This window comes from Drosophila tropicalis, unplaced genomic scaffold, assembly GCF_018151085.1.
Source record: "Drosophila tropicalis isolate 14030-0801.00 unplaced genomic scaffold, ASM1815108v1 contig_393, whole genome shotgun sequence".
In the NCBI taxonomy this organism is placed as follows: domain Eukaryota; kingdom Metazoa; phylum Arthropoda; class Insecta; order Diptera; family Drosophilidae; genus Drosophila; species Drosophila tropicalis.
The window spans coordinates 3,808,479-3,826,066 of record NW_027172855.1 but is presented as its reverse complement, the minus strand read 5'-3'; the positions used below and the strand labels follow the sequence as shown (position 1 = coordinate 3,826,066).

Below are 17,588 nucleotides of genomic sequence, written 5' to 3'. Positions count from 1 at the left end.
CTGTGATTTTCGCTAAACTCGGCAATTGAATGCTTCTAGCAGCTTCAAAATAAATATTTGGGATTCCCCAAAATACATGAAATACAATGAAGTTAGCCCGCCTGCAGGCGGTCTTGGGAAGTAGAGGGTTAAAAGTTAATTGCTAGTCATTTTTATATTGACAAAATTAAAAGAGAAGTCAGATTAAATCCAAGTGTGGTTTGCACTTATCTTATTGTGCCAGATGTGGTATGAAAGCAGGTGTGGTTTGCACTTATCTTATCGTGCCAGATGTGGTATGAAAGCTACAAGTGTTTGTACTTAATTTATCAAATCAAAACTATTACAATATAACGATTCTGGTTATTGAAGAGTAGTCATCACGATGCCCACTTGAAAAAAGTTGTGTGTCATAGTATAAAAGTCTGAATAAACCAAAATTTAAACATACGATACGATTTCATTGTAAGTGATAAGTAAAAATGTGTTTCCTTTGGTTGATTTAACAATAGGCATATCCCAATGTTATTTGTTCGAGTACTGATTGCATAATACAGAAAGGAAAACTGATCAGAGTTAAAAATAGTGTACAATGATCTTTATTCTTTGAACTTATTATGCAAGGTTTTAGTTTTAATTTCTATATTGTTATACCCTTGCAAAAAGGGTATATTCATTTTGGTCAGAAGTGTGCAACGCATAGAAAGAAGCATTTCCGCCCATAGAAAGTATATATATTCTTGATAAGCACGACGAGACGAGTTCAAATAGCCATGTCTGTCCGTCTGGATCAACGAAAACTCCTCCTAGACCATAAGAGCTACAGAGCTGAACTTCAACAAATAATGGAATCCACTATAACAATTATATAATTTTATTAAGTATGCATAGAGAGCCGGGTCCTAATACAGAAAGATTATCTACTACGGGTTCCTCAATGTACATGAAAGAACTACAGGTACTCCCAACACAGGGGCTTTCTTTTATACTAAAGTTGAAACAATTTGTATAATCTATCTCTTTTTTAGGAATTCATTAGTCGCTCTTGGGCACATCACATTGACCTGTTTGATGACAAACAAATGACCAACAAATGCGGCCATGAGTTGGCTAAAAGATGTATTGAACTCTTTTTACACAATGTTTGCATCCTTCGTCCGGTGAGTGGCGCGGGAAGGCAACGCCTTAAACAGGATTGCCAGCACATGGAGTTGGCGCTTAAACCGATTTGCCAAAGTCTTTCTGAGCTTGGCAAGCCCTCACGACTTTTGCGTGCCATGTCCTTGCTAATTGTTCAAACACCTGATGAGTTGATCAAGCAAACAGTTGGCGAAGACTCTCTAGTACCCAGTTACATTGTGCTTCTTTTACTTTTTGGTCATGCCGGGTCTGACTTGCAATCACCACATACCACAGCAAATTGGTCAAATGAACGCCTTGTTGAATGGTTAGATGGTCACACAGCGGAACGGGAAAAATTAGAATTAATATCGGGAGCATTACAAAGATATAGAGATAATGCCAGACGTAAAAATATTCAGCAATATGATGAAGTCTACCCGATGATGGTCGATTATTTCGAACAGGCCTTAAAGGCAATTGTATAATCATGTATGTATTTATGTTAAAACTATTTCCACTTAAATATACATTAATCAAAGCTTAATATCCCAAATAATGAACTATCAATACCCAATATCCCAAGTAATGTAAAGTCTATTGTAAAGGAAACATCGGTTAATTAATTGACATTAGCCAAGAGGTCACGCCTGTTGCTATGGCAATCATAAATACGCTAAGTTGGCTGCCACTTAAATTAATTGCACCCCCTTTTGCACTGCCCGGCGTGGGAAAGAGCTCATCCCAGAGTTCATAACGATCCGTATAGGCTGGTAGACCCAATGTGGTGTTGACATCATTGTAAAGAAGATTCATCACTGTAGAATTACATGGTGGCCAGTTCTCAGAACTCGATACTGGTGATCTGAAGGAGGAAAAAAGTTTTAAATAAATATAATAAGGAAATGCCTCCCCAACGTCGAAGTTGGAACAAGAGTGAAAATCCGTCAAACACCACAATTTTTTTCCGAAAATTGTGAATTGCTTTACGTTTTAATTGTGTAGATTACTGTGCGAAGTCCTACATTATTGCAAATATCTTTTATTGGATCTTACCCAGTTTTGGCGAAATTGGTAAACCATTCTGTAATACGTTCCATCATGAATACATCGGAACCGTTTGTTGGCATCAATTTAAGAAAAGCGGGCATAACATATTGCAAATCATCACTATGTGCCACGCCCTTGTAGACATTATGCTCCGTTAAAGGAGCCGTCGACTTTATCGACTGACCGACATAATCAATCCGAGTGTAATAGACATCGGTATATTTTCTAGCCAATTGCACAAGACGATAAATACCATGTCCCAAAATGGCATCCGAAAAGATTCTTCCCAAATCTTCAATATTTTCATTATTGAATTGTGTCAGATTGTCGTCTAAATAGAAGTCCTTTATCTTTTGACTCCTTGTCAAATTATAGTCAAACGTAAACATTTCGGGGGCATATTCAACAAAATTAACATTAAAATCATCAAGTAGTCGCGGATTATCCAAATGATCTAAAGTTAAAGAAAAAGAAAAATTCCTATTAAATTATTTTGTTTAATGTCTACATATTTATATAGCACTTACAGTTTACTGAATAGTCGAGTTCATTTTCCGTAAATGAAACTAAAAGTGGGACACGATTAAATTCTCCCTTTTCTATAAGAGCCGTAGGATGTTCGGGCATAAAATAATCATCAATTTCATATATCCATTTCAGATTAACAAAACTGTAAGGCTCCCATCTACCACAAATCTTAATTATTTTCTTCCAGGAAACACCACGCAAACATTCGACTACATCTACAGGATCATAAGCGGGACACGAGATTTCTCTGGCCAATTTTCGTGTCCAATGTGCATTATCATTGGCATAATGATTTGTTGCCGAACCACTCATCAGTATGGCACGATGGAATAAATTTTTCGATAATGGCGAAGCCAAGTGTAGACTGACAGCCATTGCGCCGGCACTCATTCCCATAATGGTCACATTATCGGGATCACCACCAAAATTAGCTATATGCTCGTTAACCCATTTTAGAACCAACAATTGATCCAAATAACCGAAATTGCCTTTGACATTATCACCAGAGGTTCTTAGATAACCCAAAGCACCCAATCGATAATTAAAAGCGACATAGACAACATCATGATCCATTAAATATTGAGGTCCTCCTCCATAAATACTGTTGCCAGTGCCTATAATATTAGACCCACCATGTATATAGACAATAACTGGTAATTTGGCATCAAAATTCTTTGTAAAAACATTTAATGTTAGGCAATCTTCATCCATATTGAAGTATGGAAGTGGTTGTGGACATACTGCTGAATCAGCAGTGGCTTGAAAAATTTCATATTCAAATTGCTGAATGGGTTCTGGGGCAGCGAATCTTAGATTTCCAATTGGTGGCTGGGCATATGGGATTCCACGAAACGCATATATGCTTTTGTTTTGAAAACTTTTCATTATGGTGCCTTCAATACGGCCAAGTGTAGTATTAACTACTGGCCCAGTTTGGGCAGAACACAAATTGAAAACTGTATCCTGACTAAGCAGGATTATGAACGCGATGAAATATGTCACAAGCATTTTATTCACTCTTGGTTTTTTAAATATCAACTTGAATTTGTCAATGCTCCATGAATTAGTAGTAGACACCCCCACGAAAGAAACTGTAGTACTCACGAGACTCTGCTCTAATCTATATACATATATAGCAATATTTATACTACAATTGTTGATAGCGTTTATCGCCTAAAGTGTTTCGATTAACTCAAACTATTAAAATATTAAAATATAACGATTCTGGTTTTTGAAATGTAGTCATCACGATGGCCACTTGAAAAAAGTTGTGTGTCATAGTATAAAAGTCTGAATAAACCAAAATTTAAACATACGATACGGTAAATGTTTACTATTACTACTCGAGATTTCAGTGTTGAAAAGTGGAAAAATCGGGTAAAGCTAGATTTCAGTGTTGTCAAACGGTATTTTTTATTTGGCGCGCTGTTTGACTGCCCTGGTAGCCAAATATTTTAATCTAAACTCTAAAGTCGAGGAATATTCGGCTGCTCGGGCAGCCGAATATTGTATTCTAAACTATATTTGTTCTATAAAATCAAGAAATATTGTAAACTCAACAATATTTTTGTTTGTTGAGAATAGTGCTAACAAAAGATTCAAAAAGCCCGCGTATTCGAGAATCCAAAATTCGGCATTTGGCAACACCATCTCAAAATTGAACAGCTTTTTTTAGCCGGAAACAGCTACTTTTAGCGGTAAATGTTTACTATTACTACTCGGGCCCAAAACGCGCTTAAACTACATAATTTTGGTATCAAGCGAAAGAGAAAAATTGCACGAGCACGACCTCAGGTGCGCCTTGGCGATTTATTTCGTAGTTTTTGAGTAATTAACAAAAGAAAATTCATATTTTTAGCGGGACTATAGCTAAAAGTAGCTGTTTCCGGCTAAAAAAAGCTGTTCAATTTTGAGATGGTGTTGCCAAATGCCGAATTTTGGATACTCGAATACGCGGGCTTTTTGAATCTTTTGTTCGCACTATTCTCAACAAACGAAAATATTGTTGAGTTTACAATATTTCTTGATTTTATAGAACAAATATAGTTTAGAATACAATATTCGGCTGCTCTGCTCCTCGACTTTTGAGTTTAGATTAAAATTTTTGGCTACCAGGGCAGTCAAACAGCGCGGCAAATAAAAATAGCGTTTGACAACACTGAAATCTAGCTTTACCCGATTTTTCCACTTTTCAACACTGAAATCTCGAGTAGTAATAGTAAACATTTACCGATCTTTATTATTTGAACTTTTTATGCAAGGTTTTAGTTTTAATTTCTATATTTTTTAGTTGCACAATTTTCACAATCAAATGAAATACAATTTCAGCTACCTCTACAATATATTTTAAACACCGCGCTCAAAATTCAGCTAAAAATATTGTTCGATGGCATGGCAACACTTAAAATAAATCGATAATTTGTAGTTTGGCTATCGAAGCCAGTTCCATAACTAAAAGCAAAACGTAAATAAACCCCGGCAGCTGAAATTTATATTTTATTTATATTTAGAAATGGCTACATTTAAGCCAAAATTCATTAAGCCAGATACAGATGATGCCATATCGGATAACGTGGGAAGTGATCAGCAAGCTTCTACATTTGTTTTCAATTCCAATCACAATCTGGGAATTGTGGAGCAGGTAAAAAAACAATCCTATTATTTATATATGTATGAACTATACATAAAAGTGTGTTTTGTATAAAATTGTTTATTCAGCGCGAAAAATTGCCTATTCGCCAGTATCGAGATCAAATTCTTTATTGTCTAGAGCAATATCGGGTAGTCATATTAGTCGGAGAGACGGGCAGGTAATTTAAACCATTAGGTTACCTTAGTTTACATTCAAAGTATTTATGTTGTTGTTGTTGCAGTGGAAAAAGCACTCAAGTACCACAATATTTGTATGAATACGGTTGGCACACAAAGGGATTAATTGGTATAACGGAGCCAAGACGAGTATCAACGGTAAGGTATTCGCTTTGCTAAGCCTAATCTCATGACTTTATTATGTATATGCTTTTGACTCTTTTAGGTCACTTTGGCCAATCGTGTGGCTCAGGAACGTGGTGAACTTGTCGGTGACACAGTGGGATATGTGGTGCGCTTCCTGGAACGCATCTCCACAGACACAAAAATAAAATTCATGACTGAGGGAATACTGTTGCGTGAACTACTAGGAGATCCATTGCTAACTCAATACGGTGTGATCATAGTTGATGAGGCACATGAGCGAAACATGCTCACTGATATGGTCTTGGGTTTGTTGAAAAAAATTCTTAAAAAGCGCAATGATTTAAAATTGATTATAAGCTCAGCCACAATTGATGCCAGTTTCTTTAGCGAGTTCTTTAACTGGCCAGGAGCAGCCAAAGAAGTAAGTGTTAAGCTTACCATTGAGGGACGCATGCATCCAGTAAGCAATTTTTATCTAAACGAGCCCTGTGCGGATTATGTTAAGGAAACCGTTGAAACTATATGGAAATTGCATCAGCGAGAGCCACCTGGAGATATTTTAGCATTTCTGACTGGTCAAGAGGAAGTTTTGGAAGCTATAGATTTACTCAAAGAATATATAGCAATCTCAGATCAAAACAATCTTAAAGTTTTGCCCATGTATGGCAGTATGAGTAGCACAGATCAATTGGCAGTTTTCTTTACTCCTCCCAAGGGAGTGCGCAAAGTTGTCGTGGCCACCAATATAGCAGAGACATCTATAACGATTCCCGGTATTGTTTATGTGATCGATTGTGGCTATGTCAAGGTCAAATGGTACAATTCAACGACGTGCAGTGATAGCTTGGTTGTAGTACCGGTTAGCAAGGCATCAGCTGTGCAGCGAGCTGGACGTGCTGGCCGTATGCGCCCGGGAAAGGTTTACAGATTGTTTACAAAAGAGGATTATGAGGGCCTGGCTGCACGTCAACCGCCTGAGATGCGACGCAGTGAAATGAGTGGAGTTGTACTTCAGTTGAAAGCTCTAGGCATTGGAAATGTCTTACGTTTTGATTTTCCCTCACCGCCACCTGCGAAAAATCTATTGGCGTCATTAGAAACATTGTATGCCCTCGATTCAATTGATGAGCAAGGTCAGTTAACCAAGCCTGTTGGTTACCTTATGGCAGAACTCCCATTCACAACCATGATATCAAAAATGCTATACATATCCGGCCAAATGGGTTGCTCCGAAGAGATTATTACCATCATAGCAATGCTCCAAGTTCACTCAATATTTTCGCGGCCCCCCTCGGCGGCTGCCCAACAGAGTGGACGCATTGCCCATCGACATTTCGAAGTGGCCGAAGGAGATCTCATTACAATGCTTAATGTCTATACTGCGTTTGTGGAGGAAGGCATGACCAAGGAGTTCTGTGGTCAATATTATTTGATTTATCGCAATCTGAAGCGTGCCTGCGAATTAAGGGAACAGCTAATTCGCTTAGCCCAGAAAAAAGTATGGCATACCCATTTTCTCTTGCAAAGGAGATGTGGAAATGGTATGCAAATGTATAACAGCTGGATTTTTCACTCAAGTAGCCTATTTGCATCATTCGGGTGTCTATAGGCAAATCAGTAGTGGCACAGAACTGGCAATACATCCCAATTCTACATTGTATACCTTGCCCCAGGCTCAATATGTGGTCTACGGCGAGCTGTTGCAGACGACCAAATTGTTTATGAATCTATTGACGGTAATTAAAAAGGAATGGCTAACGGAAGTGGCTCCACATTACTATCAACAGACCACTGTGAGGGACTAGCATGAATTTCAACATTTAATTAACTCTTATCCACATAGTTAAAAGACTTTAAAATTAAGTTAAAAACTAATTTTCAAATGGAAAATGGAAGTTCAGTGAGGCTCGTTTAGCCAGCAGCTACACGTCCTCGCCCCTGAAACAACATCATGGACTCTGGGCCACGTATTACACGGGACATCAGCTCCCAGCACATCTTGGCTGGCAATAAACTGGAATTAAAAAAGCAAAAATCATAGATCAATGAAGTCTCTAAACTTTGGTGAAATTCTAATTACCATTTCAGTGGAGTCAATAGCCGTATGGAATTGGGAAGCACACACCAAACTTCATTGCAACGCACCGCCTGCTCAATGCGATCGGCCACATATTGAGGTTCCAGCATGGGCACCATCCGTGGCCGTACGCCAGCAAACATGCCTGTATTGATGTAGTATGGACAAATTAAGCTCATCTGTATTTGGTCATATCCATGGGCCTTGAGATCAGTCAGTAGACTCTCATGGAAACCAATACAGGCATATTTTGTGGCTGCGTAATCACTGCAACCATATGTTCCCAGCATACCCGTAACCGATCCCACTGTGACAATATGGCCGCGATTCACACTCATCATATGCGGCAGAAAGGCTTTGACCGTCCAATAGTGCGATATGATATTTATGTTGTACGTATTCTGTATGACACGGTCGTGTTGCTCCCAAAATGGTTTGCAGGAAACGATGCCAGCATTATTTATTAATATATCCACGTGACCTACATCTTCAATAACCTGGGCGGCTCTCTGATAGATCTGCTCTCGGTCAGATATATCCACCACATAACCTTTGCAGTAATTATAACCGTGTTTGGCCAACAAATCCGACGTCGTCTTGATAGCTAATGACAACAAATGGAATATTTTTAACGCTTGGTTAATTAAATTGTAAAATGTAACAACTTTCACCTAATGCTAATAGGGGTTAAGGAACTTCCTAAGAGCAATTAGCATTACTATGTGAATTACCTTCTTGATTGATATCCCAGATGACAATTCGTGCCTCCAGCCGAGCAAAATTCAGAGCTATCAAACGTCCAACTCCGCCTCCGCCACCAGTTATAAGCACCACCTGACCCGATACGTTCTGAAAATTATATAATATAGATTTAGATAGAAAATATCAGATCCTAAGTATTGTATAAGCTTTATATTATAAAGTTAAAACAAAAATACATACATATAACTAGTAACTTATGTTAAACATATTCAAATATCGTTTTGTAATCTTTGTTACGAACCAAAGTTGTTGACATCAAATTTACATTTGTAAATATGTGTTACATTTATTGGGCTAAACTGGTTTCAAATCTGTCTGCATTTTTGAAGCGCACCTCAGTTGGTGATACTTAAAAACAGAAACTATAAATAGATAAAGAAGTTAAGCAAGCACACAGCTGACACTATATAGTTTTGAACCGAAAGTACTATAATACCTTCTTGATGGAAGTATTAGATCAATCTTGAAAATGATAGGTAAAGGGCCTTACTTGTATTATTCATTTGAATAGGCGTATTGATCCATACATTTCTCAAAATGTAGCCAAGAAAAATGTATCTATTTTTTAGCAATTATATAAAACGTCTTTTAAATTGCTAGTCACAGGTAAAGCCCTGAGTGTTGAAGATATTTTTATTACACTTTTACTTTCCGTTGTGTTAACACACACACACACGCACACACATTTATCCAACATCTGCAACAAGGTCTAATCCAAATGTAACTATTTTGCATTCATATACATAATAATAGCAGTAGATATGACAATGTATATACACATGTATGTGTTGGTATGCTTTTTATAATTATTTCCCCTGCCAAAAATGAAAACCAAAATTGCAACATAACGATGTTGGACAATCATAAAAAATATTTGGATGTGGCAAAACTTTTGCCATTTCTGTGTTGGGGATCCAAGACCAACAATAACATAAAGTTCAATCAAGTTCAAGATATTTAGCCCCTTCAGTGTTGAGCAGAGAGCATATTAGTTTCATGAATCGATCGAGCAGGGTATAATTTATGTTTTTCCTGAAATAAATGTTTGTATGTACATATATAGTTAGCCAGATCCAGATGCTATCATTAAGTTTTCCCTGCGAAGCGTGACAAATGAAAAAGAGCAACGCATACCGGAAAACTTGTCTGTCACACTTGAGGGAAATTATTTCTTGGATCAATAACCATTGTACATAAATAGGTATACATATAAATTCATTAACTTTATTGTTAACTAAATTTCAATGTCATAATCATCTCATGGGCTCATCGACTAATTGAAATCCTCAAAATGTATTCCATGCAAAATATTTATAAATATTTGCAGAGTTTCAAGTGTTTGGGCGGTAGCTTAAGTACTATCCATAAACCACATTATAAATGACGTCTTCGAACAAACAGCAAACAGTATGAGCAAATAAAAAAGCCAGCATTCATTCCCCTCATTCATAAACTATTGACCATCCATGGACAATCCGGACAAACGTGTGAACGAATTGCTTAGTGTGAGACCCATCGAGCCGTATCAAAACAACGCTGATCTTTTGTCAGCAACATTGTTTACGCAAAGTTCATTAAAAATCACGAAAAGTTTACAACTGTAACATGGGAAATGAAACAAAAATAAAAACAAATTGGATTGGAAAGTTAACTGCCAAAATGTAAGTGACCCTTTCCCTTTCGAGGGAAATTGGTTTATTTATAGGTCAAGGAAATCAGTCAGAATGATGTTTTAAGGGGGATAGTAAAATCCATCGCGATGTACTATTTTTTTACAATTTTAAATTTTATTTGATTTGGGTTATAGATGAATCTTTTAAACAAATATAGTATGGTTTCTTGAAAGGCGTTCTTTGAAAGATTTGTTTTTGGTCAACGAGGCTACAAAACTGGTCTTATATTGTTTCCAATTCTGGATGATCACAACCAATATCTGAACTAAGACCTACTAATGTGTAGTGATAGTTAATAGTTCATCTTTTTCATCAAATGTCCCAGAAAAAAATTGTAAGAAATTAAAAGATATACATATAAAAATTATATATGCGTATAAAATAAAATGTTTACAAGATGTACATATGGAAAAACTGTTTTGTAATTCAAAATGCAAACATTTTGTATTTCTATTATATTTATTTAATTTGATTGCCGTTGGTTTTCAATTCAATGAAGTTTTTGTTTTCATAGGTTGATTGCTGATTTCCAATTTTTTTTCTTTTTTATGTTTTTATTACTACAAAAATTTAGGGGGAAAAAAACAAGACAAAAGTCAAACTCTAGCTCGTGTGGCTCATTAAAGTTTTTAAAATTATTGCCAAAAAAAAAAAGCAAAAACAAAACTCAACTGAAAAAAAGACGCCTTCTGGCAGTAGCCCACATAGAGATACTTGTGATTTTAGCGTTGGTTGTCAGTTTTTTTTTTTTTTTGTCTCCTTGATTACACAATTAAAAATAAATGCCTGGGTTTTTAAATTTTGATGGATGGGGTGACAAGGTAGATGAAAAAATGGCACAACGTTCATTAGATCTTGAAAGTCAAACAGTTCATGATCAATGGCAATAGTTAGCCCTAATTTATGCTTATATAGAAACATGAATTTGTGTTTAAAGTAATTTCCATAGTTGAGTGAGTTTTCTTTGTTTTATATAAACATAAACATATATTTATACCTTCAACTTTCTAAAGCGTTGTGGTAATATCGTATGGTATAACGATTCCAGTATGTAAAACAGGGATTTAAATGTGAATATTAGTAAATCCAAGAAAAACTGATAGAAAGCACGCAGAGGCTGATCCATGTGGAGAAGTCCAGGTGAGGCGGTCATAATTGTAGATCGTTAAGCTACACGTGCGAGACTCGAGAGACGGTTTCTATTTTGTATGCTCTGCGCATGCGCAGAATGGAATTGCTGTTTAAGACACTTGGCACAAATTTTATAGCTTTTATGGAAGGCTATGTGATTTGCATAAGAAAATAATGATATTGTTCACTTTACTCTTCACTCTCTGTATTTGAAATGTAATTCACTTGAATTTCTCTACACTTTTTGCCAAGCCACGTTTTGTTTTTTTGCCGCGAATCTCAACGTCCGAACGGGCTGAAGTCACAACACAGACTGAAATGAACCTCAGGGTTTGGCTCTACGGGGAACTCTTTCTATTTTGCTTGATTTCTTTGTGGGCGCCTGGTCAAAAGATTCACAAACAATAAAAGAGCCAAGAGACCAAAATCGTGACCGCAGAAATTGTAGAAAAGCTAAATCATAGACAAGCATAGACTTTCTTATGCGTTGGCTTTGACTAGTTTTGACCGAATTTGTGCTACAGAGAAGCTTCACTAACCAGTTTTTCTTTTTTTTTTTTTTTTCTTTTATTTGATCATTTGAATAGCATTGTTTTGAAGCGAATGTAAATATGGGATTAATTACTTTGATGAGCGGAGTAAAATATGTAAGTATCTATGAGATCAATAACTTTACTTTACTAAGTGCCAAGTTTTAGTTTACTTTTCTTCACATTATTATTTAAGTTTTTACAGAAGTGTCGCAGAACTAAGCATTCGTGTACATTATATTTATGTAGAAATACGGCTGAAATTTACCTGTAGAAGGGCCACACACAAGAAAAATCGCTTCAGCGAATTGTGGTAAGAAGTCAAAAACAATTTTTACATTCGGCCCTGCGAAAAATGTCTTTGGCTTGCAGTCTCCAAACGTTTAAACCAAATTTAAATGCATTAACTTGACAAAGTATAAATACTTGGCGTACTTTTAGGCGAATTTAATATGTTTTAGCCCTGAAGATTGCCAAGAAGACTTTGATGCCATCCAACTTTAAACCATTTTGGCCGACTTACAATTTTGAGTTTTTCCGTTTATTATAAATTGAAAAAATTTTCAATTATGAAATGCTCAATATGTTTTCACCGTTTGTAGTAACACATATAACGTTGTTGAAAATGTTTCGGATATTATTCATTTATTTTCTAAATTTACGTTTTAAGTTTTTTTGTTATTTGCCAAAAAGCGTGTAGTTTTCTGTTGTTTTTTTTTTTTATACCCTTGCAGAGGATATTGTAAAATTGGTCAGATGTTTGTTATGCACACAAGGAGGCGTTTCATATGCGTTTTTTTCAGAGCTAAGGGCTATCGGGATGAAGTTTGGGCATGGCAATCGCTGACGGATTTATGTACATACATACATACATACATATGTATATGGATGCACACATACAATTGGGTTGCAAAAGCCATTCCTTTTGGGCAAAAAAAGAAAACGAAATTGCGAATTGAGTAACAGAAAAAGAATTTAGAACATGTAACAATAAAACTGGGAAGGGCTGCAAGGGCTCCAAAACATAATTCCTAGCAATTCCTTTGACTACAACCAACTCAGTTAATGTTGGAGCCCAATTGGAATAGGTAAACGCTTCGCCACTGTTTACCCAGTAAAAAAAATATGAATTATGAGTTTTCATGGCCAGGTCAGAACCACCCAACCATAAGAAAGTATTTGCATCTGTAAAAACAGCGAATTTTTTCATTTAATTTTATTAAAGGATGCAGGATAAATAATCTTACTTACTGGCCTTTGACTTTTAAATGAAATCAACCAAGGATTTTTGTTGCGATGGATTGTGAATGGTCGCCAAAATTAGACCATGTTTTTTGCGTTCTCTTGGAATAAGCATTTCTCTTAAGTATTGAAAATATATAATTCTAATTTAAATAATTGTAAGATAATAAGTTGAGTTGGTAAGAAAACTGCACATTTTCGATGGTTACTTTAGCAAATTTGTCCACTGTGCGTTGGTTCAAATCCCATGGCAGGCAGGCAGGCAACAAAAAATTTTCTTTTGTTTTCATTATAAATACATACATATATTTTTTCTTAATTTTTTTTTTTTTGTTTCATGTTGCTTTGTTGGTTTTGTTTTCCGATTTTAACTTTAACTCCAACTTTAAACACAGCCGAATTGCAGCAAAGTACAAACAACAACACGAAAACCCACCCCCGTTGCCGTTGCTGGCGTCGTTGCTGTTGCGTTGTGTTTTGCTTTGCTTGCTCGTCGTCCACTTGCGCTTATAATTCTCAAGTTGCTATTCAGCGGATGGTACATTTATATGCGGGCCGCGTTTGGTTGTATCTCGGAAGTGTATTCTGTGATTGCTCTGTGCATTTGATCGATATGCGGATAGTTCTATCTGTTTATCAGATCTGCTCAGTGCCGACCCTCCGTCACACACACCTGTTGTTTCCCAGTAATTTGCCTGGCATTGCTGTGGCGACATGCTTTCCGATTGGCTTTCCGATGCCTTTGCCCATCGACGACGGGTCGTATGGGCAAGAGACGCACGGTCATGCAGATAGCTTTCCCACCCACAAACCCACTACTTCCGGCCCCGTCTCGCGAATTTCGATCAATCTCTGATTGGAATGCGTATAGATTGGCGTTGGGGGCGGAGGGCCGAGGGGGCGCCGCTAGATGTTGAAGCCAACGGCAGTTGCCCAAGTCAGCCATTTTCAAAATTTCTTGGTTAAGTAACTTTGTAGCTTAGCTTCGGATTTTCGTAATATATTTGCTGTTCAGAACACTTCCATGTACGCGGCATTGCCGAGCAATTTGCCCATTCTTTTGCAAAAATTTATTACATTACATTACACATTTTTAGAAAAGAAACCTACTAATATTTCATACAAAAGATAGCTAGCATATATGTAGTATGTATATTGTATTGTGTGGGGTTTTCTTTAGTGCTTTATAGCCTTCTTTTTAGGGAATTTGGCAAAAAAATAAATGCAGCACAAACACCAAACGTTTGATGTATAATCGCGGAACTTTCCCCAAACTAGTCGATACTGTTCCAATGGAATGAATTCAATGATGTTGCTGATGGGGGCTGGTGGTTTTGTAAGAACACTTATGAAATTGCACAGCGAGGAGGACTGAAGATCCTCAATTTTTTGGAGTAGCTCAGCAATTTTAGCGGTCAACTCTCCCTCCTTGTCGCGTAGCTCGTCCAGCTCATTGTTTTTGCTAAAAGGTAACAATTAAATCGAATTAGCTGACAATGCAAATCAATTATGTTCTCATGGTCAATACTTATTGATTTCTTGCAGTCTCCCCTCAAGATTTTGTTGCAATGTGTTTAGCATTTCATCTTTTTGCTGCAATTCCAGTTTATAGTTATCCTCTAATTTTTTATATTCACTATTCATACTTCGTATTCCCATAACCTCATCTAAAAGTTGTTTGTTCTCGGACTGCAAATGTTCAATATTTTGTTTTTCTTTGGCCAATTGGTTGTGAAGATTGCGTTGCTCCATAAGTGAATCAAAGAGATTGTTTTTTGTTCGATTTGCAACATCTCGCATCTCTTCGTGCTACAAAACAATAATTTATATTAGATTGAAAGCTTCCCCTTTCTCAAACTGCTGGACAACTGCATCCAGACCGACAATGTCACCCACTTGACCTGCCAAATAGACCAGAGACGGACTAGTGACTCCACCCCCACCTCACCTTTGATAATACTTTAGGAGAGATTGCAAATGCAAATAAATACAAAATAAAAACTTCTGTTTCATTTTTCTATACTAAGTACGTCGAGACAAGATGTTTAAATATTTCGTTTTGTTTTAACAATTCGGACAGGCGGACACCCCCCTTATACAAAGGAACATTACCTCATTACTCACCTCCTTTTGGCGTATATCTAGTTCTTGCTGTAGATGCATTTTATCAGCTGTCAGAGTTAAAACACATGTTGTTAGGCTCGCACAGGACGAACGCACTTCAGTGATACTCAAACGGGACTGTCTCAATTGCAATTGCAGTTCTCTATTACGTTTTTGTTCGACGCGCATTAATGTGGTAGAAACATGAAGTTCATTTTTGCATTCCATTGACTACAATTCAATAACAATACAGATTAGAAATACAAACTGAAAAGGATCCCACTTACTTTTCTCTCAAGCCCATATACCACTTTCTGTAATTGCCTAACATCCGCTCGTCTCTGGCGCCAAGCACTTAACATGACCGATGTGAAGACCTTCATGCTGGCCGCTGTCTCTGGTGGTGATTGCCATACTACTGGACGTATCTGCGGCTCCAGGAAATAGTTTCCAGCTCCCATTACCTGTTGTAGTTGTTCTTGTTGTTGTTGTTGTGGTGGTGGTGGTGGTGTGTAACCCTCATTTGGTGGGTACAATCCCTTAGTATTGAACGCCTCCATGTTGGCCTAGGATGTGTAAACCACTCTTCTTTTGTAATTTGTAGAATGTTAGTTAAAAAAAAAAAAAAAGAAAAGAAAACCTGCAATTTTTAGATATTATAGCCAGACATATAATGTACTTGTTATTAAGTTTGTGTGCTTAAAAAAAGTGAAATTTCCTAGCTAACTTTCATGACTAAATCAAATCGTTGTGTGAAATTTAAATCAATGTACACTTTGGTTTTCATTATGTCAAGGATTAACTTATTCCCATTTCACAACAAATACGAAGAACTGGCCAAGGTCATTGGGGGTTAAGTGGAAAATTGCACGCACCCCCAAACAACTGGTAAACCATTGCAAAAGGAATCAAGGTTTTCTGGCAAACCCAAAAAAGTTTCGTCTTGGTCGACTGCAGCAAATCCCTATACAATTCATGTAAGTACTTAAGTAGTTGTGAATGTTTTTCCAATGTTATGTTTTCGCTTTTTAAAGATGTTTAATCTATAATTATTATTTCTGAAAATTAAGTTTTAATGACTGCCTGTCGAAAGGAATCCGTCCATTCATTTCACATTTACAGGGATTTTCACCTTCACATTGAACGAGCACCAAACGAAACGATTTGCCAACGTCAAGGACACGTGTCACAGGAAGTTCAAAGAGTTTAAGCACGACAGGTAAAAACAAAAACAAAACCGGAAAATCGATATGTCGGCAGGTAGTATGTATCTATGTATGTATATAAGGTATGTGGTAGTCCTCTGTTTGTCCAGCACGTGTCGGCTTTTTGTATATGTATGTGTTTGGGGTGGCATCCCTCTACCCCTCAGGGTCAAACTCAAAGACTTAGTCACTACGGAAAACCAGGAAAGTAAGTACTGGACGAATATCGCGTGATTTCTCTAGCAAACCCAATCCGATTGGCTAATTCTTAGTTCTTGTGTGATGGCTGGGATATGGTTTGCCTTGTTTGATCGATGTCTCGACCACAATTTTATGTTGTTTTTGCTGTTGTCGTTTAAGCAATGTTTAATTCGTGTTATTCGGGCATTTTGGATTTCATATTGTATTCGGAATTTCGGTTGACTTAATTTCTATTTATTTGATGAAGATTTCCCAAGAGTACATATTCATGTTCACACATATTGGGGAATTTTTGTATAACTTATTTTGTTGGCTTCTTTGAAGAAGATAAATATTATTATTTTTTACTGGAATTGGAATACCAAACGAATTTTCCAAAGTATTGGCAAATTTTTGTAATTAGATTAATTAGATTTGGATAAGTTGGAATTTTAAGTAAATTAAATATTATTATTCAATTGTCATGAAATTAGTAAATTTTTTTATGATTGTGCCAAATTTCATTACGATGGGTCTACTATATAATATAGTTTTCATAAGAACTATTGATCCTATAAATCCTTTGAATCAAAATCAGAAATAATCCAAACCTCTAGAGAATTCGCTTAGAATTGGCGGACCATAACTTCCACTTTGATACCTAAAACCAAGTCAATTTTGAATATTCAATGAAAATCTTTATTTAACTATAAAATTAGTTATTTCAATTAATCCCCCCATTACCAGATAGCTCTGAGTACTATGTACGTATATGAATCAGCAGCTTGTTTGTTAGATAATTTCACTTTTCAATTCCATGAAAAATTGGCATCCTTAATGTCAGAGTTCAGACGAAAAAAGTGAAAGCAAATTGCGGGACCCATGTGAGTCACAAGCTACATGTTCCTCCGGGGTTATGTCAAAAGTGGAAATTCATGCCACAACAAATGCCGTTGCATGATGATATCCTTTTCCAGGAATTCTTGTGCTGAATCAGGCCTCGCCACTAGTAGAAATCCACAGCGGGTGGAGTGTGGTGTATGGTGTGGTAGCA

General features: G+C 36.7%; 4 protein-coding genes and 1 pseudogene across 4 annotated transcripts; 2 read left to right on the top strand and 3 right to left on the bottom strand.

The window, feature by feature from the left end:
* Positions 1 to 532: 532 nt before the first annotated feature.
* LOC137572722 (conserved oligomeric Golgi complex subunit 5-like) lies at positions 533 to 1,645 on the top strand (annotated as a pseudogene).
* On the bottom strand, positions 831 to 3,772 carry LOC137572721 (juvenile hormone esterase-like). Its single transcript, XM_068284510.1, has 3 exons — positions 2,676 to 3,772; positions 2,155 to 2,602; positions 831 to 1,963 (listed from the first exon to the last, which is right to left on the bottom strand). Exons 1-3 carry the CDS (start codon positions 3,682 to 3,684, stop codon positions 1,717 to 1,719), a joined length of 1,704 nt encoding a protein of 567 aa, XP_068140611.1. The 5' UTR covers positions 3,685 to 3,772; the 3' UTR covers positions 831 to 1,716.
* Positions 3,773 to 4,962: 1,190 nt separating this feature from the next.
* LOC137572646 (probable ATP-dependent RNA helicase DHX35) lies at positions 4,963 to 8,678 on the top strand. The gene is given in 5 exon segments (XM_068284397.1): positions 4,963 to 5,317; positions 5,395 to 5,486; positions 5,550 to 5,643; positions 5,711 to 7,120; positions 7,122 to 8,678. Coding segments are annotated over 5 exon segments (2,040 nt in total). The 5' UTR covers positions 4,963 to 5,188; the 3' UTR covers positions 7,437 to 8,678.
* Positions 7,434 to 11,296, bottom strand: LOC137572995 (short-chain dehydrogenase/reductase family 16C member 6). Its single transcript, XM_068284855.1, has 4 exons — positions 11,141 to 11,296; positions 8,440 to 8,557; positions 7,712 to 8,312; positions 7,434 to 7,645 (listed from the first exon to the last, which is right to left on the bottom strand). The coding sequence occupies exons 1-4, from the start codon at positions 11,294 to 11,296 to the stop codon at positions 7,543 to 7,545; spliced, it is 978 nt and encodes a 325-aa protein (XP_068140956.1). The 3' UTR covers positions 7,434 to 7,542.
* Positions 11,297 to 14,066: 2,770 nt separating this feature from the next.
* LOC137572816 (protein Hook homolog 1) lies at positions 14,067 to 15,875 on the bottom strand. The gene is made up of 4 exons (XM_068284657.1): positions 15,437 to 15,875; positions 15,171 to 15,380; positions 14,575 to 14,855; positions 14,067 to 14,508 (listed from the first exon to the last, which is right to left on the bottom strand). The coding sequence occupies exons 1-4, from the start codon at positions 15,707 to 15,709 to the stop codon at positions 14,223 to 14,225; spliced, it is 1,050 nt and encodes a 349-aa protein (XP_068140758.1). The 5' UTR covers positions 15,710 to 15,875; the 3' UTR covers positions 14,067 to 14,222.
* Positions 15,876 to 17,588: the final 1,713 nt, after the last annotated feature.

Bases quoted from the DNA above. Each gene is read 5' to 3' on its own strand.
- LOC137572995 (XM_068284855.1), bottom strand. From the start codon at position 11,296: ATGACCGCCTCACCTGGACTTCTCCACATGGATCAGCCTCTGCGTGCT. The intron at 8,558-11,140 runs GTATAAATATAT...TATAATTTTCAG, and splicing joins AACGCTTTAGAAAGTTGAAG to AACGTATCGGGTCAGGTGGT. The intron at 8,313-8,439 runs GTAATTCACATA...TGTTGTCATTAG, and splicing joins CTGGGATATCAATCAAGAAG to CTATCAAGACGACGTCGGAT.
- LOC137572721 (XM_068284510.1), bottom strand. From the start codon at position 3,684: ATGCTTGTGACATATTTCATCGCGTTCATAATCCTGCTTAGTCAGGAT. The intron at 2,603-2,675 runs GTAAGTGCTATA...CTTTAACTTTAG, and splicing joins ACTCGACTATTCAGTAAACT to ATCATTTGGATAATCCGCGA. The intron at 1,964-2,154 runs GTAAGATCCAAT...TTCCTCCTTCAG, and splicing joins ACCAATTTCGCCAAAACTGG to ATCACCAGTATCGAGTTCTG.
- LOC137572816 (XM_068284657.1), bottom strand. From the start codon at position 15,709: ATGGAGGCGTTCAATACTAAGGGATTGTACCCACCAAATGAGGGTTAC. The intron at 14,856-15,170 runs GTGAGTAATGAG...ATTGTTTTGTAG, and splicing joins TAGATATACGCCAAAAGGAG to CACGAAGAGATGCGAGATGT. The intron at 14,509-14,574 runs GTATTGACCATG...GTTACCTTTTAG, and splicing joins AGACTGCAAGAAATCAATAA to CAAAAACAATGAGCTGGACG.